This window comes from Microchirus variegatus (assembly GCF_963457635.1).
Source record: "Microchirus variegatus genome assembly, chromosome: 6".
Taxonomy (NCBI): domain Eukaryota; kingdom Metazoa; phylum Chordata; class Actinopteri; order Pleuronectiformes; family Soleidae; genus Microchirus; species Microchirus variegatus.
The window spans coordinates 19,012,195-19,038,263 of NC_139807.1; the positions used below are offsets into that span (position 1 = coordinate 19,012,195).

The 26,069-nt window shown below is 42.1% G+C and overlaps 1 protein-coding gene across 1 annotated transcript in view; it reads right to left on the reverse strand.

Annotated features, from left to right (window-relative positions):
• The window catches only part of tenm1 (teneurin transmembrane protein 1), a gene marked incomplete at both ends in the record, with an annotated part of 169,477 nt that extends 161,857 nt beyond the window's left edge, over window positions 1-7,620 (reverse strand). The window contains 2 exons of the mRNA XM_083891824.1: window positions 3,192-3,512; window positions 7,404-7,620. Of these exons, the coding sequence (XP_083747950.1) occupies window positions 3,192-3,512; window positions 7,404-7,620 (538 nt within the window). The remainder of the gene's footprint in view (window positions 1-3,191; window positions 3,513-7,403) is intronic.
• Window positions 7,621-26,069: the final 18,449 nt, after the last annotated feature.

Below are 26,069 nucleotides of genomic sequence, written 5' to 3' on the forward strand. Positions count from 1 at the left end.
AAATGAGGCTCTGTGCCTATGAGCTGCATCATGCATGCACCATGCATCACCTTGATGAGTGAGCTGCGTGTCTCTTTTAGTTGAGTAAAGAGGAGTATTTACATAATTTAAAGATATGTTTTATAATTGTATTTATTTTATATATTTTATTTAATAGAATTTAATGCTTGTAAGAATAACTTCTGACTCAAGTGAGTAAGAAACGTGCCTGGGATAACCTTGTAAATTAAAATGTACCAGTGTTGTAACGTTTGCAAAGTGAGGGATGGCGATCTCACAAAACTGTCCAAACTAAAGTGATGGGTGCTGAAAGCAGAGTTGATGATGTACCTCAGGGCGATATGATATAGGAGGTCGAGTTTGGACAAGGCAAAACTGTAGATATATCACCAAAATCAACCTGTTATTGAGACTGTATTTGTGGGTCAGCAGTAAACTCTGGCTGAACTACACTTTCTCTTTCTTTTGTCGATCTCCTCTGCACTGTCATTTCAGGGTGTTGATACTTCCCTGGGTTTGTGCGTGAAAATGCCCACAGCCTTCCTCAAAGGAAGGGTCACAGTTGGACATACGCCATCATTTCTGTGAGGCTGTACACTGAGAGGTGTAATGTTGCCCTCCGCAGTTCAAAGACAGTCCGTGCCAGTGTGGACACCCAGAGACAATCAAATATGCCCTAATCCCATGTGGTCAATTCAAAAGAATCGACAGAGAGCCGTTCACCAAGCTGGTTCAATCGACTCTCGACATTGAGAAGAATCATCACCTTGTCATCAAAGGGAGTTCTGGCATTTTCCCATGCAACTGGTCCACCCCCCACCACCACCACCATCTTAATACACACACATATACACACACACAGGTTTGTGCAGATATTCTTCTTAGTACAATGAATTGATTCCAACATTTCACAGCCTAAACAAAGGGTTACTGCCTAACCCTAACCTTATCCTAACCACAATTCAAATCTTAGAATTCAAATTGAATCCTCAGAGATCAGGTTCTGACGTCTCCATAGAGACAACTGGTCCTGACAAGGTCAGTGTTTATGCCAGAAATGGTCCTAAAGAGGTAAGTACAAGTACACTCACACACCCACACACAGTGACTAAATTGACTTGTCAACTTCAATCAGAACAGGAACAAAAGGATTCCTGCCAGTTTCAAGCTCACATCATTAATGGGTTTGGGAGGGGGCAAGCTCTGAAGACAAAAGGAGTGCAAGGTCGGGCTGACTTAAAATGCACTTTCATTTTGGCAGGGACACCAGCTTTTTGATTTCAGCCCCTTTTACGGCAACATCTTCTTGCGAGTGGTTCTAAGTTTCATTATCGCTGGGAACAGAGGGCCATGTGAGACTTTGTTGTGGTGATGGAGAGATATGTGACATCCATTATGCATTTCCTATTAGGGGATGGCACGCTTGGCCACACCTGGCCACATGTTAAAGAGAGATGGACAGGAAGAGGATGAGAATAAATGGGGCGTTGGTGAAATAAGAGGAACAGAGCTTGCCAAGTACAGGATACCAATTCAAGAAGACAAGCAGGCAGCAAGTGTGAGCAAAAGTAGGCGTATGTTTTTTGCATGAGTCAGGCTTGGGAGAGCCAGAAGACGCGCTGTACTGCTCCTCATGTGACATATAGAATCCACACATAAACCAGCTTTTCGACTGCATTATGCCAGTGAAGTGCTTTGAACATTTAAATCCTCTCCTCTAACTCCTGTGGCTTCATCCATCCTCATTTGCCTCTGTTTCCTCTGCCGCATTCCCATCTGCCTCCCCTATTTTTGCTGCTTTAATTCTGAGCCTGGATAAAGATGGGACCCCTCATCTCAAATGGTAATAACTTCAGTCCATATGCACACATCCATCACAAATTGATTACTGTGTAATGCTGCAAGCACTCACACTCTCACTCACTGACACCCTCTCCTCTTCCAGTGTATGATTTTGCATGAGGCTGACTCCATGTCCAATCTGGCTGTCATTGAGCGGCACCTCTGGGTGCATCCCAATAGCACACTTTATAAACCCTTTTTCCTCATGATCTACATCTTTCTCTCTCTAAGACTCCCTCTTTTCTAACATTTTTAATGGAACTCTCCAAATTGGCTTCTCTTTCACCTGTTTTACCCTGAACCACTCATTCCTTTTTATCCCCATTCTAATTATACCATTACATTACCATTTCTATTCTCTCATTAGCATTTTTGCTCTTCCTGTCACTTATTATTCTCCTCTGTAATTCTCTTTTCTCCCTCTCTCTATCACCCTTCCTTTTCTCAGCCATGGTGAATACGTTCCACCTTTTTTGTGGCACATAAACAGGCAGTGCCCTTGGGGATGGGTTGGAGAGCTCTATCTTTGTTTCTGTGCACTTCTAACTAACTCTCCATCTGCAGGGAGCCCAGCCAAGCCCAGCAGTGCAAGACAGATAGCTGGCACCATCCCAGACTCTTCTCTAGTTGGCCCCATATCTTCACCTCCGCCTCTCAACTTCTCCCTCCTTCCAGGCTATAGTTTTCCCACAGAGCCAGTTGTCAGCTGCCCTCAGGCAGCCAGTCAAGTACTGTAGATATCCAACACTGACAATTCCTTTTCCTCCAGGCTTTGAACCAAAATCTTTCCCTGCTTTCGATGGATATTCAATCCTTTCCCAATGCATGTGCTGAAGATGTACATCACTTGACTTTCCTTCATCCTCCATACTCAGTCACCCCAGTTTCACCCCCAATACGAGTTCATTTCAGAGACTGAATAATAGCACATTTTCTGCACTTAGACACAACAAAGTTCTTCAAAGACCTCCTTTGGTTCAAGAACGGGAGTTTCAGTCATGTACCGAAAGCCTCAGAATGAGTTATTGTGAATAGTGAATGTTGTTTTTTTTGTTTTTAAGATATTTTCTTTTTTTCCTTTTATTGGACAGGATAGTGCTGCATAGGGTGGTGACCCAAAACGTTTTTGCTTGCATTCAATCGTGAGAAATTTCTTCTCTCTGTAATATGGTGTGTAAGTGAAGTCTTCAGGTCTTGAAGTGTGGTCAAGGACAAAATAGTCTTATGCAATAAAAAACCATTAATCAAAAGGTGCACTAGATTCTGCTGAACTAAAATGTTATATCTCTCCCTTTAACATACGATGAAGAATCAAATTATTGAGAAAGAAGAATGGTATTTGTACTCACCATTGTCAGGCTCAGACTTCCTGTCGTGCTCGGTGTCAGTGAGTGATAGGGCAGAGTTGGCACGGCTTGTGAGGCAGGAGCTCTGCTCAGACTTGAGGCCACGCATCCACATGTGCTGCAGGCCGTGAGCGGGAGAGGGGTCCACCTCAGGCTCAGTGTCCACGTCTGAGCCCATGCCCAGGGAGTAGGGGCGGCTGTGGACGTGAGCGACTGGTCCAGAGCACAGTGCTTCCTCCTCCTCCTCCTGACGCTGCTGCTGCTGCTGTTGGTGGATGTGGTAGTCTGGGCTCCTCATTTGACCAGATTTGCAGAAGTCTAAATCTAGAGAACACGGGAGAGAGAGAGAGACATGCAGATTGAGGCTTAGAGCCATAAAGCGTCTAATACCAGCATGTGTTTTTATTTACTTTGGCAACTAAGCTCGCCAGGTATTTGTTTGAGGCAGGCGCTAAGAAGCCAAACACAGAACAGCTCGCAAATTATGTCAGAAGACAGTCTGTTATTTGAGCAAGCATTTATTAAAAGTTTTGCAGCAGAGGTTGAAATCAAAATGTCACCGTTGATATTTTTAACCATTGACAGTGAAGCTATATCCTGTTCTGGCTTTCTGGTTTGTGTTATTGCGCTCAAGATGTATTGAACCGCTGCTCAAACAGAGCACTGATCTCATCTATATTCTCCTTGGTGGGGTGAAGAGATCAGATAAAGATCAAACCTTATTAATATTGACTCAGACTGAGAGAAAATTTGAGCCTCATATGCTTTCAGGTATTAGAACACCCGCCAATCCCAAGCATCAGCCTGCTATCTGAGAACATCAGATATACTGTCTCAGTCCTCTGGTTACACTGCAATTCAATTCAATTCAATTCAATTCAATTCAATTCAATTGAGTTCTTGTTTTTTTTTCCTGCTGAGAGACTAAAGTAAATTTTCAGTTTTAGACTGTGTAAGTGGAAGTGATGGAACTGATGTAATTTTGCAAAAGTCAAGCCATAAATCCTAATCTATACAGATAGCATTGTAGCTAGCAACCACAAAGACTCCACTGAAGAAAGAGGTAAAGAAAAAAAAAAGACTTCCTCTCCTTCACACTTAGTGCAGTTAATATTTGTTTTAGGTCAGGTCCTCTGAACACGAACCGCAGTGTTTCAATAAGAGCCACAGTCCTGTTGACCACTCCATTGACCGGCGCTGTGTCCTGCTGTGCTTTTTGATGGGGTCAAGACCAACTGTGGCTCACACTGTTCTGCTGGAATTAAACCGGCACAAGATTGGTCGCAACTACGCACTTGTATTTAGCTCAAATTGGCTGCAAGAGGCCAATTCAGCAGCAGATTGGCTATTTTCCTCGGCGACAAACGCTGATTGACATTAAACTGAAAAAAATATCTGTCCATTATGTTTTGAAGCAAATTCATAACACAATATGATTTTAGTAGGTGGTTTGGAGGAATTTACACTAAAGTAACAGCTTTAAAGTCTGTATCAAATGGCTTGTTCTGGGAAGATTGGGGGCTGTCTGCGCTCCCCCTACTGTCTTTTAGTGGAAAAGCAGCCTTGCAAGATCAGGGCCGCCGACCTCAAATCAGGAGGTTTTGCAAAGTCTCACGTCTTGCAAGAAACACAAATGGCTTTTTACAACACTACACAAACACACCCTAAAGGCTATAAGATCACGTTAGCGATAGCATTATTTTAGACGTTCATCATGGCAGAGGAAGCGAAAAAGAAGCAGGAAAAAAAAATGTCAAGGAGGTGAGGAAGAGGAAACTGTCTGACTGAGCGAGGGGCCACACACAAGTAAACATTGGACCGGCTTTTTCCCACCTTGCTGTGGCACTTCTTTGGGATTAACGCTATGTTCTCTATAGAAATAACTTGAGGTCCACACCTGCTTTAATCTTTGGGTAACATTCCTATTTATTAGCCATTCCAACGTGCTAGCGGTAAAAATCTCCCCATCACCCTAGCGTAATCATCCGCATCTGATACACCTGTGGCTATATACATTCACCTGATGAACACATACGGCTGTGACCTGCTTAACCTACAATGCCCCCTAGTGTAGACCACCACCACTACTAAAAATAAAACAAAAGATCACTTCTGGCTCCCACAGTTGTAAAGGCGTTTGTTCGACCACTTCTATGAACGATGGCTGTTTCTGCCTTGTTTTCAGTGGGTGGTTGGCTCTTCTTCCATAAGAATGGACATGGCTCCATGGGCTTGTATTCGCTGGCTCCATTGAAAACAAGTGCACATGGCCAGGAGAGGGGAAAAGACGGGGAGCATCAGCTGTGAGTTTTTATGAACCTTTATGAGGATAGAGTGGTATAGACACAGGGGGGAGCTCCGTAGAGAAAAAGGTGAAAAACCGACCAAAAAAAAAGTTACGCTATCCGCTATAAATTAAATATACCTTAATTAATTTATTGAAAGAAACTGACACAATGTTTACGCTGAGTTATTTATTCTCTGTATTCTTTTTTCCTGTGGTGTAGCCTGAGGGTAAGGGGTGAAAAAAATATGCATATTTATTAATCCAGCAATAAAACTGCACTTGTTATTTACCTAATTAACATCTTTGAAAGGTAGCGTTGTTAAGTCGGTAGGAGACAGCACACTTGTCATTATTTTTTAAATTATATATATTTAGAATTAATTGAGATTACTGTTATTTATTGTTACTTTGTTGCACTCAAACAGCATGTGGTACAAAGATCATACTTGTGTGTTTACCCTTATTGTTTAACTTGATGTAATCTATTTACTATTCAGCATTTTACTTCATACATAAAAAATGACTAAAATAACTGCCTGAGAAAATTAGAACCTGCAACTGATTTGTTCACAAAATGTTCAAAATCAACATAACTCGAATTAATGAATTTGAGCTAATTAGCAGGTACTTATTAGCTGTGGATATAGCTGACTAACTATCCATTTATCAATCATCTCTCTTTAATACAAGAAGACTTTTGGCATAATAAGGACAGGGCGAAGAAAGGGATAATGCAGGATTAAATGGACAGAGAGGAATTTGTAATATGAGGGAAAATAAACAAGTGGGAGAAGAGAAGCGAGGGAAGGAAGGGAGGATGAGGCCAAACACAGTGGTTTAAAAGATGAAGGAAAATAATAGAAACGGGTGGGGAATTAGAAGAAAAATGAATTGGCTGATCTTTGTCAGGAACACTGTAATCCATTAAAAATGTCACTGGAGGCAATGTTCCCCCTTAACAGTTGGTTACTTAGGTAGGGTATACTATATATAGCTCAGCTGCCCAAAGATGAACAGATGTGCCTCGCAGAAGCGACTGCCATTGACATTTCAAAGGCTGCTTTGGGGGGTCTTCTGCACCTTACCATATGACACTGATGACAGGGGATGCTGTTTGTTATGGAAAGAGAAAGGCTGAGTAACAGTTGAAAAAGGCATGTTCCCCTTGACGCCACGATGCTGTCCATCCAACATGATGATGACTAATGACCATCTACAGGTTGACGCATGACAAACAATACAAACAAAATCCATAGCAGGTGGCATTCAAACCAGGAAATCCCTTGAGCGGCCCGCTTGTCAGGAGTTGTAACTGTTATGAATGGCTAATGTTGCTTGTTAGCATGGTGGGTAGGTCTTGCAGAGTCGCAGGAGGCAGTGGTGGTGGGGAGAGTACCTATTGATCACTATGAACCCTCCACAGTGGCGAGCTCCAGAAGAGATGCAGCTTCTCTCTTAACACCACACATGACCTGCATAAAGGCCATCCATCACAGCACACACTGGTCCATTTCTCCACCTGTCACCAGCAGGTATATACAGGAAGTATTTGGCGTGTGCGTACCAACGTGCATGTCGACATGTGCCTATGTCCACCCGTGTTTGTGTCCGTGAGTGTGTGTGTGTGTGTGTGCGATGGAGGGTGGTGTTCCACCCCAGGTGAGGTTTGGGGTTGACCTACTTAAGCTGTGGGAGAGAAATATCACCTCCGTGGAGAGGAGGTAATTGGCTGCCTCCGACTGTCCTTCTGGCTCATTGTGGACTGTAATAGGTAATTCACATAGGCCCGTTTAAAGACCTGTTTCTGTGTGTGAGTGTGTGTGTGTGTGTGTTACTCTGTTCACGTGTTATTTTGTGCCACATACAGTGACTGTGCAGACATTGACAAACTGTATATAGAAAGTTAAATAAATCCGGCCTAATGATACCTGGTTGGGGTTGGCTGTAGTTGCTCTGTCTCTCCCGGTGTGAACCGAGGGTGAGGCGTAGCTCGTGTGTGTAGTCCGGCAGGGTTTCACGTGAAGTGTAGGAGCGGTGGTGGGCGCGGCCATCCTCACTCTCGTCAGATGAGCTAGTGTAGGACATCTCCATTTCATGACGCCCCTTAGGCAAAGGCTGGTAGGGTTTACTGTCCATATCCTCCATGGCTTGAACTGCTCAACTTAGTCACTCAGCTCAGCTACGGCACAGAGCGCAGAGTCTGGAAGTGAGCGAGTGGGAATGAAGGAAAGAGGGGACAGGTAGTGAGGACAACAGAGAGAGGGAGGAAAATGAGAGGAAACGGGGGGATTGGAGGAGAGGAGAAAAATAGTTATTGAACACGGTGGAACAACATTGCAACATCTGCTCATTCTAGTTAGAACAAACATTCATTAACAATGTTTGGAGCATTATCTCTCTTAGACAACCAAAGACAATTTGTGGATGGATTGACAAATTTGAAGCCTGTCAGTCTCATTAAACACTGTCACTGTGAAGTCATAATGAAACACCATTAGACAGCTGTTACTCCACACAGCCAAATATATCAGTTCTGTCCAGCTCCCATTCCCTTGTTCTCCACTCATCCATATCAAAGCCCATTGCAATGCACCTATACTACCATAAGTGATGATTGATAGGTACTGTGAATGGAGCACAGAAAAAGTGATTAGAAAATGCTTCATTCATATTAGTTCTCTTTCAACATGCTCTGCTTGAGGCACTTCCAGCCTATTTCCTGCAGATATAATGTTTCTAAATTGAGCTTGAGAGGGTCATTGCTCAAGGAGACAAAGTGCTACAGTATTGACCTCTTCAGGGAGTCCTGTAGTCCATATATCAAATCCATTAAAGCATGCCTGCTCAATACCTCAGAGATCTGCAGCACAGGGTGATCACCACCAGCCTGATACAAGTTTACAGCTGACCTTTCTACCACTGCAGTAGTGCTTTTATTCCACCTGAAAGACTCCTTCTCCATGGCCTCACACTCACCCTCCTCATCTCCGGTGTGCATGCACCAGTTTGTATGGACACGCACACACACACACACACACACACACACATTTACCCCTGACAGAATACTGTCAAAAACTGGGCCAAGTCTCTCCCACATTCATCCCACACACACACTCACCCCCTACAGAAATTATCATAGCACAGATGATCTGGAAAATCACTGGACTTGATTCTCTTTAAAATACGTAACCACATCTTGCATCTAATTATCAATACCGGGGAATATTCTGTAAGCTCATACCACACATCGACACACACACACACACAAGGTTCCCTACAACCACGATGTCTTTCATTTTGATTGGCAGGAGTTATTGCAAGGAATCAAAGCACACTATTATCTCAGGTGCCCTGTCAGAATGGGATTGACTGGTGTCACCTTCTCTCTCTGGTGCGGCAAGGAGCGAGTGTACATTACCCGGCGAGCTCTGAGCTTGCTGCAGGCACTGACTGCTGTCTGTCTCTACTGAGGCTCTCTGTCCCGTTTCATGTCTGTCACATGTCCACACGCAAGAATGAAAGCATGCAATCCGGAACAAACGAGCACCATCTTGTACTCTGTGAGGTGCACATTCTCAGATCGTCTAGTGAACGTTTTGCTCCATCATGCATGTACACTGATGCGAAGGGACACCCGGTCCTGGACTTTTTGCTGATATCCGATATGCCGATATATGCTTGGCCTTGGGTCCAAATGCAGAGGTCATTTTGTGAAATTAACGTCATATTTTGCATACTCATGTCGCAGCAGGTGTAGATCAATAAATATCTTCATTGTGTAAAATAAATAAACATGAAAAAAATAATAGTTGTAACGGTCGCCAGCATAGAAGTCAACGAGGTAACAGCTTATTCAAAGGGATGGATGATATTGAATAAATATCTAATTCTGATTATTTTTGACTGAAATCACGATATCACTTGTGATATAGAGGGAATGGAAATGTTGACATAATTATTCCTATTTTCATTTGAAATACGTTTTTAAATGATTACTGTGTGTTATTTGTGCAGATCTGTGCAAAACAAATGTGTCCTCAGTTGGTAGAATATGATTCATATTTAATATAAAATTATATTTGGATGGATGGATGGATGGTATTTTGACGTACATTTTGGCTTTTACAAATATTGCAGCTCTTATTGCAATTTACATTTTTTAAAGCCAATATTGATATAGTGCAACTGATGCATGATATTGCATAATATTGCTATGGGTATTCGTCTCTTTAGTACTGGTACACGTCTGTTCTCCCTCCTCCTTCTTTTTCATCTGTACTTCTCCCCGACCTCGCATGCTTTACACCCTCCATCTTATCCTCTGCAGTGCCTGCATACAGAGAAGTAAGCCTGCTAATTCTACTCCACAGTGGGGTGCCCATTATGGGTTTGATTCCCAGTTTTGATGTCAAAACCTGGACTTTGTTTCCTAAAGCCAAGCTCACGTCAAACAAGACACGTGGGCGTTCTACAGGACAAGTGAGCATGTGCCACCGAAGCACAATAATAGCCTACATTCTCAGAGCAGGAATGATAAGCGGCGTATAGAGGTCACCATAGCTTCATTGTGGATTATCATTAATGGAAAACACACGAGGAGGTGTCATCGTTAACATCATGCTGGATTTAAATTTTAATACTGCTAAAAAAAAAACCTTCACGATAGCATTTGTATTATTCCGCTCATAATTTTTTCATGCATGTGTCAGGAATACATGGTGCATGGAGGGATCTCTCAGTGAGGGTAAATAAGTGCTGTGCTGATTTCATCACTGTACCACGGACGAACATCTGATCTTAATCATGCTCATGCAAGAGGAAAGGATGTAAAATTCATAAAACTTCAATGATTAATGTAGTCCAAAAACCTACTCTATGCTGCCGTATTAAACACACGACTACACTGTATGTGTACAGCAAAAAAGGATTGAAAAAATAAAGACTGTTTTTACATGCCGTGTTTGTTTGCACTCTAGTGTCTGTGCGCCGTGATGATTCCATGTCAAATGTAAGTGTAAGCTATAATTCTATAAATGTGTAATGAACTCATCACCACTTGGTCTAAAATAATATAAAGTGACAACACTGAGTGAAACACACGCATCTTAGTACACTGCAACCTCATCCACTAACCCACCCTCTTTTCTCTCTGTACCTTATCAATCCCTTTTCCTCACATGCACGGACACATGCACTTTCTTTCTGAGAACACTTATCGGACCTAACTGCCTTCCTATTCTGGCACCTTTGTCTCAATTACCACAACTAAATATCCATAATTGGTTATGTAACCATAAAGGCTAAACTGCACGTGACAGTTCCTGGTGATGCTCTAAAACGGAGGTTTTGTAACATCATTTTTCACAAGGGCTGTAGTACAGAGAAGAAAAAATAAGAGATGTAACTAAAGCCAAAATCCAACAATAAATATTACAGGGACAATTTAAAAAATATATACATATATATATATATATATACATATATATATATATATATAATGAAATATGTTAATGACATTTTATTACTGAATTAGTAATGTAATGCTGAAAATTGCAACCAACTCTAACCTGAACCTTGAAATTAAAATTTGGTATCTACTTGACTCAAACTAAAAAAAAAAATGTTTAAAATAAGGTTTTCACCACTAATTTGTAACTGCAGTTGATTCAGGGTCAGCCTGAACATTTTAGTAATTTAAAATCACATTCATCGACCTGAAATACAATGCAATTTCAGGAAAACAAAAAGTGGATCAATCATTTGGTCAAGAAGTGAAATGAATAAATAAAGGAGGCTGCAGTAAAAAAAAAAAAGTGTTGCATTGTCCATATGGAATTGAAACTGCAATTACAAATGAATAATAATTACAATAATAACTGTCCATTTAAAAAAGCGATTAATCCTGATAACTATTAAAATTCTGCAATGAATTGTGTTTAAGAAAATAACTAATAACTCCAAGTTGAGGTTGGGTTTGGTAACATGGATTAAAAAAAAAAACATGCAGCCTAAAGACATTTCCTTTTGATGGTAAATAACAAGTGCCCACATTGTGAAAAGGACCAGCTGTGACCATGGTATAACAACGACTACATGACAGGGTAACACAAACTCTGTGCTGGTCACAATGTCCTCACTCCAACTTGAACTGGTCCTCACAAAGACAGTCATGAGAGACAAACACGGGAATAATAATCCATGGCTGCATCGTGGCAATAATCTCTAATGGGACCTTTCACCCACTTGATCCCCTGCTTTCTGTCCATTTACTCAAACAGTGCAACCAAAGACCAGCAAACTGTTTTGCAAATCTGCTTAGAGTAGAGAGAGCAACACAGTAGGATTTATTTTCCAAGTCATCTCCACAGGGGTGGGGTTCCCTAAAATGTCCGACATCAACAACAATAACACAAGCAGCTCGGCAGAGATTGCCTTGTGTAATGTCAGTGGCCATAAGGACAAGTCAAAACTGATTTAGACTTTCCAATCTCAAACGAATGTGCTGAAATCATGACGAACAGGAAGAGAGGGCATGCAAAATGGATAAAGGAGAGGCAGGGAGAAGATTGGGGCCAGGCAGAGGCACAGAAATTGAGTTTCACATCGGTAAATAAACAACGAGGATGGGGAGAGGCGAGTGCCATCCAACAATATAAGCCCCTCAGGTTATTGATAAAATATAGTTCCAGGATTACAAATACGTTTTTATCATGCAGAGAAGGTCTGATTTTCATAACAGCTCGGAGACCCCCAGTGAGTAAGGAGCTACTTTCTTTTGTTAACTCAGGCCTTTTACACGTCTCCAAGAAGCTTGTTTGCAAAGAGACAAGCTAATCCCGCTCACTAAACAGGCCTTTGCAAGCCACAGGAATGATGATGAGAAACCTTGACAAATATATTCATGCTCGGCCATAAATGTGATGCTCTAAAGTAAAGTCACAGCAATCCTTTTATTGTCTGTTTCTTTTTTTTTTCTTTTTTTTTTCCATTTCGTCTAACATAACGATGACTTAATCAACAGAAAGTATGGATGCAAAGCCTGTAACTGCAAATGCAGATTCAGGCTACAGGTCCTACGGGAGTAAACAGTGAGCTGTCAGAGAGAGAGATGCCGAGAGTGAGGGTGTGTGTGTGTGTGTGTGTGTGTGTGTGTGTGTGTGTGTGTGTGTGTGTGTGTGTGTGTGTGTGTGTGTGTGTGTGTGTGTGTGTGTGTGTGTGTGTGTGTGTGTGTGTGTGTGTGTGTGTGTGTGTGTGTGTGAAACAACATTAAAGGGGGTAAAGGAGACAGAGGGAGTGGGGCTTAAGAATCCCTTCCATTCCTTAGCACCATCATAGCTCCTCAGGCATATGACAGGAAAACCTCACATGGGAGGCCGTGAAGGGCCCACAGGACCCTGTTCTACCTAAACCACCCAAAACACAACAAAGGAGTACACCACCCACTGTGAGCCCTCTACATTGGGGGGGGGGGGGGGGGAGGAATAAACAGAGTGATGGATAGATAATGAGAGAAGCAGAGTGTTCACCGCGAAAATGGGAGGAATTGAAGGATAGAGAGATTGCCAAGTGAGACATGGAGTGATAGAGGGATTTAATTAGTGGATAAGGGCGAGCTATCTGTGGGCGGCAGCAGCACTCTCGTCACGTAGTTGTGCTTTCATAGCTGACCAAGCCTGAAATCTGTGTCTGCTAATCCCAAGTTTACCGGCAGAACATATACAGTGCATAGCACAAACACACAAATACTGTACACACACACACACACACAACAGCCTGGACTTCACCGCTGCGATGAGCGATGAAACGCGGACATACTCAATGCCCTTGCGCCTACACACACTTACAGCATTTACACTAACGGACAAACAACACACTTGAACACCCACACACCCCAGAGAACCAACACAGCCTTTACAGTCCTTTTCAGCAAGGGCTGCACGGGTTGTGTGCAAGTTTTCTCTTGCAGTGTTTTATACCATTCAGCTTCCATCTGACGATAACACCCAAGGTTACTGCATGTACGGACAAAGCAAGTCATATAGGTGGCCTGATGGGCCAGCGCCCACTCGTGTTGGAAAGACAGCCGCACAAAGAAGCAGAGAACTCGCCGGTTCTGTTCTCAGAAGCTGGGAATCCATGATGGACCATTTGCATACTTGTAGTGGACAAGGTTCAGATCCCACATCATCACAGCATGGCTGTACAGAAATCAATAAGGTCCTGCACAATTCATGCCTTTTGAATGTGGCCCTGAGCAAAGGGAGCAGCTAAGCTCTAACTTTTCAAAGGCTGTTTTTACATCTTGACCACAGCTAAAACTTTTCTACTTTCTTTTACATCTTCACTGTAGAACAATATAAGCCCATACACACACAGAGAGAGAGAGAGACAAACACACAGTGCCTCCTACCAGACCTTCTTTGATGATATCCACTCCTTTGCTGTGATCTAACACCCACTGCTGATTTCCCAGAAGGCCAAGGAGCAAACAAAAAGAGGACAACAATATGTAACAACACCATAGACTGTAATAACTGAAGTAGTCTTCTGTTTGAAAAGTGAAGCCTCAGAGGACGGATGGATTTGGCACTCTGCTGGTTATAAAATCTGAGTTTGAATGGGATTCAATTGGAAAATATATACTTCTAATTCTCACTTGATTTATTACATCAGTAAAAACATTTCCTGAGAGATCAGTGGTCTCAATTGCCAGTTACAAAAGTCTAAGATTACCGTTTTTAGTCAAATATGTTCTCATTTAGAGGAAAATAGATGATAAAGCATGGCATGTAGTGGACACCAGTGTGATTGACAGCTGGTATCATCTAATGGGTGCATTCCTCATGACTCTGTGAATTTTCGGTTCCAAAACTGACTTGGCGGAGCTGAAGACACATATCATAGACAGTCTATGGATGAAAAAAGCCCTTTAAATGTGTTTGCATGCACAGCTGCACATTCACATGCAGCTGTGCACAAACTTTTGACCACAAACACACAGAGACACCACCCAAAATCACATAATCAATATTCCTGACAAGTCAAAGCCTTATTCAAGACATTTGACATTTCTCCTCTCACACAAAACACATGTCACTGTCCTCCTAGCAGGACCTAAAAGGCAGTTCCCACAAACTCGCTTTGCAAATAAAGCTTTAAATCATGAGTGACAACCTCCTAACCTCTCAGCATCAGCTGCTGCTTGGTAAAAAGCCTCTTTCAATTATGCATTTGACCGCTAAAACCTACAACACCCAAAGGAAAGTGGCAGCATTACACATGCAGAATTAATTGATAAATCAATGCCATAGATTTGAGAAATTGGGTTTGGTGATTTAGAAGGTATTTCCTTCGCATCTCCTTCATGAAGTCGTTGATTACAGTGAAATGAGGGAGTAAAGCGAATTAGTTCTGCAGATGAGCAGCTGAAAAGGTTTTCTAGTAGCTGTTAAGCAGCATTGCAGATTGATTTCAAGATGCTTACTGGACTAATTTTCCATCTAAACCAATATGGTCTGTCTCATTTTTTTTTTTTTTTAAATCCAGGAGTGACTGAGAGTAGGATGGATTTTTGTGAGGTTCCCACTCCAAAAGGGCCTGGGTGCTCCCTGTGGCTCCGCCTGCTCCTCAGATCCTGTTCCCTCACCTCCACTCTGATTCTCCTGCCCTCTTTCAGGCTGTGAAAACACAGATGGCATTCAGCCTCCCCACACAGAGAAATGTTTCTCAACAAAGAAACGGCACCAATCAGTCAGGGAACAAACCTGGTGGTGCTGTTTAGTGAGCCGATGAGAAAGGGATGTGCTGTACGTGGGGGCTGAAAATGTCCCCATTCATGTGCCTGCACATTGTATAGAAAAACATAAATGCACCTCAAGGTTATGGCATATACTGATTGGTTAACCATGCTCTAAGAGAAATAGAGGGAATTCAAACATTCACCTGTGAATGTGTGGTTATTAGAAATGTGATGTTTTCAGGCCTGAAGCGTCGGTTACGAGTGCAGCCCAACTGCAAATGTGAGACGCATACATGAAGAAGAGTTTCAGTCTGCCAGATAAACAAATCATTTATACTTGAAATCAGTAGCACATACTAAAATTGTAAGAATGCATTTGCAGTAATCGGAAAGGCAATGCATTGTTTTAGGCACTTTACTTTGCAATATCATACACTCCACTGTCCCTTGTTTTTCATTTATCCTGCATCTTATTTTCCATTTGCACCCTTTTCTCTGTGTGAATTTGCAAGGCTAAACTGCACTGGGCATGTCCCTTAACAATTTGCATTTCTCATTCCACTGCTTGTCAGATGAATCATTGTGTTTTTTGAGCATATTAAAGAGAACAAAATGTGATTTTTTTTCCAAACAATTCCTTTTATAGGCACATCGGGCTGGGACGACACACAATTCACACTGTAAAATCTGGGATTTCGGGAGTGTTACATCTGGAGACGTGCATTAGGTGTGCTTTTTTTTGGGGGGGGGGGGGGGGCAGCTGCTGTGATTTTCTTCCAGGTTATATTCTTTTTTTTTCATTTTCCTTCATGCTGTTTGCTTTGGCATTTTGGCTGGCAATCAGCAGACAATGTGTCTCTACAGCTAGGAGTCAATTTGGGCGATGATACGCGCGCTTGAAATACATCCCAGAGTTCACGGTGGATCAACAGTGATTCTGAAATGAAACCTCGACAACAAAACAACTCCCCTGCAACACGCTGGAAAACATATTGAACCTTGACTGTACTTTACTGTACTGTGCTGTATTGTGTAAAACATGGCTTCAAGCAGGGATGCATCAAGTACCATTTTGGAACTATTCATCTTTTCTACGAGTTAATAATTCATGATCAGCTAGAAAGTAGAGCTATGAATATTACTGATGATACACATGAGGCTATTTACCAGTCAACAGGAAATAGATGAACTTGTTTAGAGGAGAGATGTACAGTACAACATCAATGTGTTTTATGTTGCTAAATAAATCACTTTATAGGTGTGCACCAAATCTGCGGATGCAACTTATTTATATTGAGATATTAATCATGGCGTTGAGGTCTAAAAGTACCTGTGTACTGTGTTGTTAATGTCCCATTGTAGACTAATATGCAGCATGTACGTGGTCAACTCAAATCACAAGGTTACAGTGGCTGCTGTAAAGCGACTGTGGGTAGTTAGATGATCCGACGTGCTGAGGGTGATGGCGTTTCCCTGAGTACCCGATAGAAGAGATTTTATTTGAAGCCTTCCCAGATAATTTCCCTTTATTGATTGAACTGAAGGTGATATGCTGCCAGATATCTTGTCAGTAGAAGCAGGCCGGAGCCATCTCACTTTGTGTCCTTTGTGTCAACAAAAGCGGGCTGAAATCAACACAAATATAATGGATTTTAACGTAATTATTTTGACACCGACGCCGAGGCCTGCACTTTGAAGCTTTGAGGAGGACAATTTATGTGGTAATAAATTGGGGAAGAAACAAAAATTGATTTTTCTTCTTCTAAAGTTGTCCACTGACTTGATTAATAAAAAATTTCACGGTGAGAAATGTGTCCCTGTAGATGTGTATTGGCTTGCTCAGTGTGTGTGTGTGTGTGTGTGTGTGTGTGTGTGTGTAAAATTAACACCCGCGTAATAAAAAGAACCTCGGCGTTTGTTGTTGTTTACATCAAAGTTGTAAATAAAAGAAACACCTTGCAACAAACTGAATCACATTAATTTAAGTGATTAGTCAATAAACAATTACATAGATTCTTCAAGAATATATGCATGCTGTTTTTGGTCACATGACATTTTTTATCTTTTGATTTTGGACTGCTGGAAGGCGGCTTGTAATTTTTTTTAATGCAGTTTTTTTTTTCAAACATTTAAAAAAAAATAACTGGTGCAATAACTGCTACAAGAAAACAATTGTCGGTTGCATCCCCATACATTATACTGCAGGCCAATACAACATGACAAATGAATGACTCGCAATTACCATACACTTAAATCAACATCACTCTGTCTCAGCCTTCTAGCTCGGTAAGGTTCCATTATCACTCCTCTCTTCAGACACACACACACACACACACACACACATGCTCCTCTTGACAAATTAATCTCATATTTTAAAGCGAAGTGGAGTGGGCTTGACCAGAAAGCCTCTCGTGGCCCCGATCCTTCTGTCTTCTGACTACAATTTGAACAATTTGAAAGGAGCGAGGGAAGGACAGAGCTCCGAGGTGTGGGAGTGTGATTGCATTTCCACACAATACAAATCTAACATAACACCTCGCTACTTATTCCACTGAATATGGCTCCTGACGCTTGCTCATAGCCCAGTGGAAGAATACAGGACAGAATAGAGAGCTGAAAAAGCCTGTGGAGACATGGACATATACTTGAAAGAAGAAGGCCATGGGCATATACTGTGTATACCAGTGTTTGTGTGTGTGTGTGTGTGTGTGTGTGTGTGTGTGTGTGTGTGTGTGTGTACTATCTCTCTCCCTCTCGCTCGCTCTCTGGTGCTGTCGCTTTGGTTTCCACTAAACTAAACAGCACAGTATTTGTAATTTATCATAGAGAGGGAAACTACATGGTCCTCACTCAAAAGAGTACAGATGGAAACACATTTGTATTTTATGTGTGCTGGAAAACCTTATTCCAGCTTAACTTGTTACTAATATTTATAATAATAATTCATTACTTCTTCTTTTTTTTTTTTTTTATCAATTAATAAAATAAAACCTATACAGTAATTAAAGATGGTGTAGAAGAGTCTGGCCTACACTGAGGATTAACATTATGTCAAACTGCCAGAACTTCATTGCTACCAAGTTAGATTTGTAGGGTAATACATTTATTGTATTATCAAAGTGCCGGCAATCGTCTCACTGCAGAATATAACTTCAGCCATATTAATAGCAGAAATTCTAATTAGCTCTGCAGGATTTGTTTAACAATTCCTCAGGAGGACTGAGCAGCATTGCAGTAAGAAAAGTAAATATTTGAAATTGTACAATGGCTACATGTGTGTGTGTGTGCCCGAGTCTAATGGTCCAACAGTGTGATAACCCGACTAGCACGGGTTCTTTTACTTTGAAATTATCAGCAGGGAGGCTGACACATTTTCTGCTTTTGCAGCAATTACATTCTTACAGTATGACGGACATGCAGAGGGAGAGAGAGGGAGATAAGAACTCCCACTGGGCATCATATCGCCTGTGAGCTTAAACTCTTGACTGCAGCACTAAGTGTTGTACTCAGTATTATAAACAACCATCTCGTGCATTTCCACATTGTCCTCTCACTAATTCCTGAATCTACTTTCATTAGGGGAATTTAGTTTTATGGAGAACTTGTGTGGCAGAGGGAAAAGTGTGCGAGCGTTTCCATGGGAGAAAGTAGCATTACAGTGCCAGGGGCTACTGCATTCCTGGAATGAAAATTCATAAATAATGCAGGGCTGGATAACAAAAAGAACTCCCCCGCTGTCTCACACAGCACTGCGCTATCCAAAGGCCATGCAATATCACTCAAATCTCAGAAAAACACAAATTATTAGACCCAACCAAGGATTCTTTTTGTTAGTGTTTCCTTGACTCAATACAATGGGATATGCTGACAGTCAGGGCACAATGCCAGTATTCAAACAATTCACAATCAAGCGTCTAAACTGTCAGGAAGTCGCACTTAAATAATGATGGCACTCCAAGCCAAGGGGCAGAGCAGCGTCTTTGGATTTCCAAAATACCCAATTGCAGAACAGCACCTAACAAGAACAAGACTGAAATGTAAAAGGTGAGCGTGACTACTACGGACCACTGAGTGCTGGGGCGGACAGGATGCGCTGCTGCCTGGCACAAGTTGAAATATCTGACTGATTGATAAGTCACGTGGTTAGTTGCTTGAATGGCAGAAATGCCAATGCCTTATCGGTGGTTTGTGCACAGCATGTAATTGGTCGAGTGACATTTCAATTCAGAGATCTGTCCTCTAATTGTTAGGGTGTTGCCATAATGGGTGTGCCATTTTCAATATGCACTTAATCGGCGTTCCTCACCACCTTTAGAAGTCACCCACTGTGATATACATGTATAATGTACTGTACAAACACATTTTGCGTCAGATTTCTGAATTTCTTGTTGTTAATTCTATGTTTAACAAGTGTTTGTTGTTGTTTTCTGTCTACAGCATTTTTTTAAAACCACAATTAACTGCTTTCTTCAACTTTGACTCAGGAGTTAAACTTTAAGGGGCATTATGTAATAAATCTAAAGCAACTGGCCATATAATCCTCCTAATATGTCACTCAGGAGACTGAGAGACTCAGGAATAATGTTCATATAACAAACTGAACTCACCAACAACAACAGTACAGCCAAAATATCTGCATTAAAAAAATATTTTGCAGACTGCAAATCTTGTTTATGTTTTGAAATCATGTTTTGGCATGTGGCGCCACCTACCGCCGTCTACCAATCATTGCAGTCAGTAGAGTCTCAGCTGCCGAGCAACCACGGGTTGCCAGTTACGTCAGAAAACAAAACCTAAAAGACCTCGGTATTTTGAATTTGAATGTAGTAACCGTTTTTGGCCACATTCTTACATATGGCACCTTTAAATGTGCTATTGTGTAAAATGTGCAACTACAGTTTAAAATGGGTACTGCAGGGTACTGGCCATGATTCGACCTGTGGTCTTTTACTGCGTGTGTCCCCCTCTATATCCTCCCCCTTTCAAACTTCACTGTCCGGACTTATAAAGAAGGAAATATGATATATTTTTATATATATATATATCATTTTTTATAAGATTTTTGGAAACACTGTCCCCACTTCCCTCCTTCCCAGAGACTCAGTGTTGCCAAGTAGTACGAGAAACCAATCCCACAACACAAACAATATTTGCAGGCTATAAATAACATTTAAATGTTGAACTAACTGCTGATACAATTGTTATCAGCGAAGCCCGTGTTTCAATTTAACACGTTTCCTTCATCTCTGATGACATAGCAAGGTCATGTTATGACTTATTTACACTTCTTACATACAGTCTCTTTAATCTTCAATTATCCGGCATATTATTGTGATAATTGTCGATTCCGACTAATTTTGTTATTGTGATAACGTTTTTGGCCGTATCACCCATCACTGATGTCATATGTGTGATTCTAAATTAAAGTGACTTGACTTAACATACACAACAAGAACACAAACACAACACACACATACACACTCAAACTCACACACCAACACGATATAGTATGAGCAGCCCACAGCTATGACACACCACAGTACAGTAGAAAATTGAAGTGTGTGTGTAGATGAGATGCAAAGGGAGAGAGTGTGTGTATTATCTAACCTCCACAGACAGATGCTCTCTATTAATCACAAAAAGCAAAGACAGACTGCCTCATTTTTATCATCTCTATCAAAAGGCTGTAGTGTTCGTATGAATTCAGCTTAGCGGTCACATTATTGTGAGCCGTGTCAGGTACAGTGCAGTGACACACAATGTTACACTGACAGAACATACAGCAGTCATGTCTGTATGGGGTGTAATTAAACCTTAAAACTACCCTCCCAGTTTTTTGGACCTTGAATTATTATAGTAAAAAAGGAGGTGAAATTACATGAGACATTAATATTCCTCTGTGAAAGATGTGCACGGTGGCTGGAGGAGGAGTAGTGCATTATAGATGCACATATTAGACATACAGACAGACTGCAGTTTCTGATTACACTGTATTTGCATTTTCAAATGGAAGGTATATTGCTCCTTTACAATTACCAATGAAGTGTAGCGAGATTAACAAACCATGCAGAAAAACATTTGCTCGTAATGGGGATCATATATTTTAGACAGTTATAGAAATATCTATTATTTATCCGTGATTGTTTATGGTATTTGTTTATTTAAATATACACTTTGGTCCACTCAAAACTATTTTTGCACAGTGAAGGAGAGGAGTGAGGAGGTCTAATTCAAACCTATCCGAGCATATCCATCTTGCTGCAATTTTGCCCTGCCTTCACCGTAATGATGATTTATCAACATGAATTTGCTGCTGTTAATTGGGCCACTTACCCTCACACATTTTACACAGGGTGAAAAAAATACACAAAAATATGTAGTTGCAGTTCAATAATTATAAGCTTAGGGGAAGAATATGGCTGCGGCTTGATGATGATGCCTCACATGCAGAGGGCCAGAAGTTGAGGTGTAGTAAATGAAGCAGTGGGTCAGTGGGAACAGAGTTGAGATGATGTCCTGACGTGCCTGTTGGACCTGCTGGGTTATAGTACAGTATAGTCCGACTTTGTGTGCGTATGTGCAGGACAGAAGGCACGTGTCAGAGAGATGTATACCCCCTGATCCCCCGGTGGCCCTGGTGGCATCATTAGGCGACCATAGTGCTGATGGAGATGGAGTGGACGAGCCACAACTGGAGCAAAACAAGTCAAGGCTGCAGAAACCGAAGCAACCCCGTGCACGGCACTTGCACACGCATGAAGCAGGTAGAGAGAGAATGCTGCTCTGCTCTGCTCTGCTCTGTTGTGCCCTATACACCTGGATCATCATTATTTGGAGCGGGCTGTCAAAGGGACGCAATCACATGCATCCTTCAAAGAGGAGGCGCTCTGATTTCATAAAAAACCGCACCACGCACACACACGCACACACACAAAGTCTCCATCTAAAGCTACCTCTGTCTCTCTTCCTCCCACTCTCTCTCTCTTCATCACACACACACACACGTTGGCCACCGTAACGCTGCACAGCACATGTGAACAGCTGATAATCACCATTTCCTGTGAACTCAACATTGTCCTCGGCAGCATCTGAGAGCCTCACTGCAGCCCTCGGTGGGGAAAAAAAAACACTATAAAGGCCAGAACCGAGCGCGTGTCGCTTACCTTTCCGACGTAGAGCCATTCCTTTAGTCCGACTCCATGCTATAGGAAGCCCGCAAATGCAGCAGACAGCGCAATCCCCGCAGCTATAACAACGGGGACCTGAGACGAGGTTCCCCTGCTAAATAAAATGTGGACGAGACACTTCTCTCCCTGACTGCAGGTCTGGTTTCGAGGCGGCGGTGCTGATGCTGATGCTGCTGCTGCTGTTGCTGTTGCTGTTGATGATGATGATGATGCTGCTGATGCTCGTCTCTCAAATGCCGACGGAGGACGACGAGACTGCGGGGAGGAGAGGGGGGGCGGTGGGGGTCTTAACGCAAGCGACCGCCTCTGCTGCGCGGTGTGACAGGGAGCCCGGCGCGCTGCGTTTAGCCGCAGTTGAACCCAAGGTGGCTGAACGGGTGATGCTGCTGCTGCTGCTGGTGAGGCTCGGTGCCGCTATAACAGCATCCCTGGATCATACCACCGCACGGCAGGAGAAGGGGGTGTGGCACAGACCGGCCACAGGACTCTCTCACTCTCTCTCCCTCTCCCTCTTTCTCTCTCTCCCCAGGAGGTCGTCTGGATCACTAGTTAGACTCATTCAGGTGATGCTGTGTGGCTGCTCTGGGCTGTGTGCTGGAATGCTGACTCACTGAAACTGACCTAACCAAAAAAAAGTGAAAAAGTGAAAAGAAAAAAAGAAGAGTAAAGATTTTTTGCACAATTTCTTATTGTGCCGCTGCTTTAGTATTTTTACATCTAAACTAGGGCTGCAATTATTGTCTAGTACTTCGAAAATATTGAAAAATGTTCATCAGCGTTTGAACCAAACCTGCAAATGATGATGTTCTCGAATGTCTCATTTTGTCCACAGACCAAAATGATTCCGTTTTAATCACTTTTCGGTTATATGGAGCAAAGACACCAGAAAAAATTCACATTAAAGGCAGGGTGGGAGAAAATTGCTTAAAATCCTCTTTGTAACCAATTAATTAATGCATTTTCACAATTTAAAATGTCAGTCACCTGTGGAGCGGACAGGCCTGTAAAAACACCATCCAGTCATATTGAACAGCCCAAATTAATTGGATCATGATGCATCAATCAAACTGCCATTTGCCCCCCTCCCACTATGCATGTACCACTTTTCTGCGCTAATCGCACATGCTCAGAAGACAGCGCCAGAGCTTATGCTAGCTTGCAAAATCCAACGAGACAGTTGCAGCAATGTTAAGGCAGAAAAGGTGCCAACAACAGTTTTTGGGAAAGCTACTGCCAAATAAAAGGCTGATGCAGAGCGATCCAAGACCAGAGTGAACATCGGTGCTGCGTTGGTGACAACTGAAGGTCCAGAAAGGGCTGCAATGTGATGACATGGTGGCTCGGTTTCCACTGGACAAGTAAGATATGTTACCTTTATGTCTTTGTGAAGTATTTGTGGTTTTTCATTTTCATGTTATCATTCCTGTGTGGGTTCCTATGCTCTGGAGGAGGAACTTCGAAGGGAAGTCTGGGGCTTGGACTTTTGAATTCAAAATGTAGCCTGCTCAAACAGTTTTTACAGGCTCTCCAACCCCCAAAAAAGCAACTAATGTAATCCCCAATATAAACAGGGTTTTTGACCAACAGGTATACAAATAAGTCAAATAAGAAACATATTGTCACCCATAGCAATTTCAACTCAGCTGTTTAGAGGCAAGTATAGCGATCTGTACCTGCCAAGTTGGCAGCTTAAGATGCGGCACAAATGAACAGAACCGGCACCGGATCCAACGTGTTCACTGTGCACTATAAATCCATGCAGATCAACCGATATATCGCAAAGCTTGACAGAGTGAATATATCTGATCCTTATAATGTCCCCGCCGTGCTTTTTACGAAGGACATGATTCCAGACCTGCAGTATCCTGACATCTTCAACTTCCTGATTAACTTCCTTTCATCTTACTCCAGAGAGTCCCTGAACGTTTACAAGAGTCTGGTGGGGAAACAAGTGGACGCAAGCTGGCTCTGTGACAAACATTCAGCTCTAGAGTCTACCGGCTAAAGATAGCGTAGCTGTGACTGGAAGGGTAAGTGTCGCGTTAGCATTAGCAATGGGCAGTTTGATGTAAAATGTTGCTGTGTTAACATTGCTGTGCAGACTTGTAGTACAGTTACACTGAGACCATTATTTACGTTTGAGCGTTTGATCCTAGTGCTCCGTCTTCTTCTGCTTGCTTGGAGCACGTTTCATAGCAGTGATTCACCTCCACCCTCTCTCTGTATCTGTGGGAAGCGGTAAAAATGTTCTCCTGTTGGTCTGGTAGCCTGTATCTGACTGTTTCTGGAATTTATGATGAAAACAGCCTGCGAAGTTTGTGAAATATTGCCTGATTTATTTAACGCCTAAAGAGGAACAGTGTAGAATCCTGCCCCCTACACTACACTGCATGCCCTCTTGGTGGTTGGGTCACAGAAGAGACTGCATTAGTCTGAAAGTCAGAACAACCTCACCCGGCCTCGGATTCCAAGATGGCTGCCACACATAAAACACTGTTACTTTTACTGCTAACTGCACTTTTTTGCTTCTCAGTCATACACACAATAGTGTAATTTCTATACATGGGTCATGTTGCTGTTTGCATCCATGGTTTTTCTATCACCTCTTTCTGGAGCGCAGTGAACTCATACGTGAAGTCACCAGTTCCAACCTATGAGTTCCGATTTAAATAGATCAGAGGAGAAGCAAGCAGAAGACTATGCTTTGTATAATGCGGGGTTTAAGTTCAGGCAAGTTCAGCATCATTTCTATGGTGCGACACTGATGCACATTCATCTGTCATCCATTAGCACAGTCATTGTCATTAATGTTTTTGCAAGCCTCACTTTTATTTATAGCACTCAATTTTTATTTCAACTTTTTTTATTTCGTTTTGTTATCAACTTTCAAATTCGCCAGCCAGCGACCTTCATAAAACAAAATAGTAACATCTGGAGCATTCAGTTTTTTGTCTGGTGTGTTTGTGACGTCACTTTTCTCACACAGGTGAGGGAGGGGTAATACACCACAGGTCAGACTTTGCAATGGAATAGTGTTTTTTGTAGCAGATTCACAGATTTAGGTTCAGAAATACCTGCTAATTTTAATGTGAAACTTGCTTTAGAGAGGATAAGGATGTTGACCCCAATTTTAACACTTAACCACCTAATGATTCTGACCTGTGCTCTGATGTAATGCTGTGGGTATTTACAGCCAGTCAGTGACTGGTACAAACAACTTGTGAATGACAGGGGTTCTAATGATGCAGTTTATTATTTCCCCAAAGCATGGCACGCGTGGGGCTACAAACAACCATTTTGACAGCTGCCTCAGTCTATCTGCCTTTCAGCCTGTCTTGCCATATCCCCAACACAACACAGCAGTGTGCAGGTTTTTTTTTTTTTTATCAACAATAGGTTTCCATCAGTTTCATCACGGGTTCTCTCTAAATGGAGGTTGAACTCCCAGCAGTTCCTGAAAGAAAGAATTAACGGATCCAAGGGAGACACGAAAGGGAAAATGTCTTAAGATGTAAGTTTGTTTGATAAAAACTGGGCCTTGCTGACAAGGAGATTACCAACATGTTTGTCATGCAGTTGTGGGTTGTCAATATGTGACTGTCAAGGTCCTAGGAGTGACTGCTGTTTGGAACAATGAGTGCAGAAGAGCAGAATGGATTTTGAGCAGG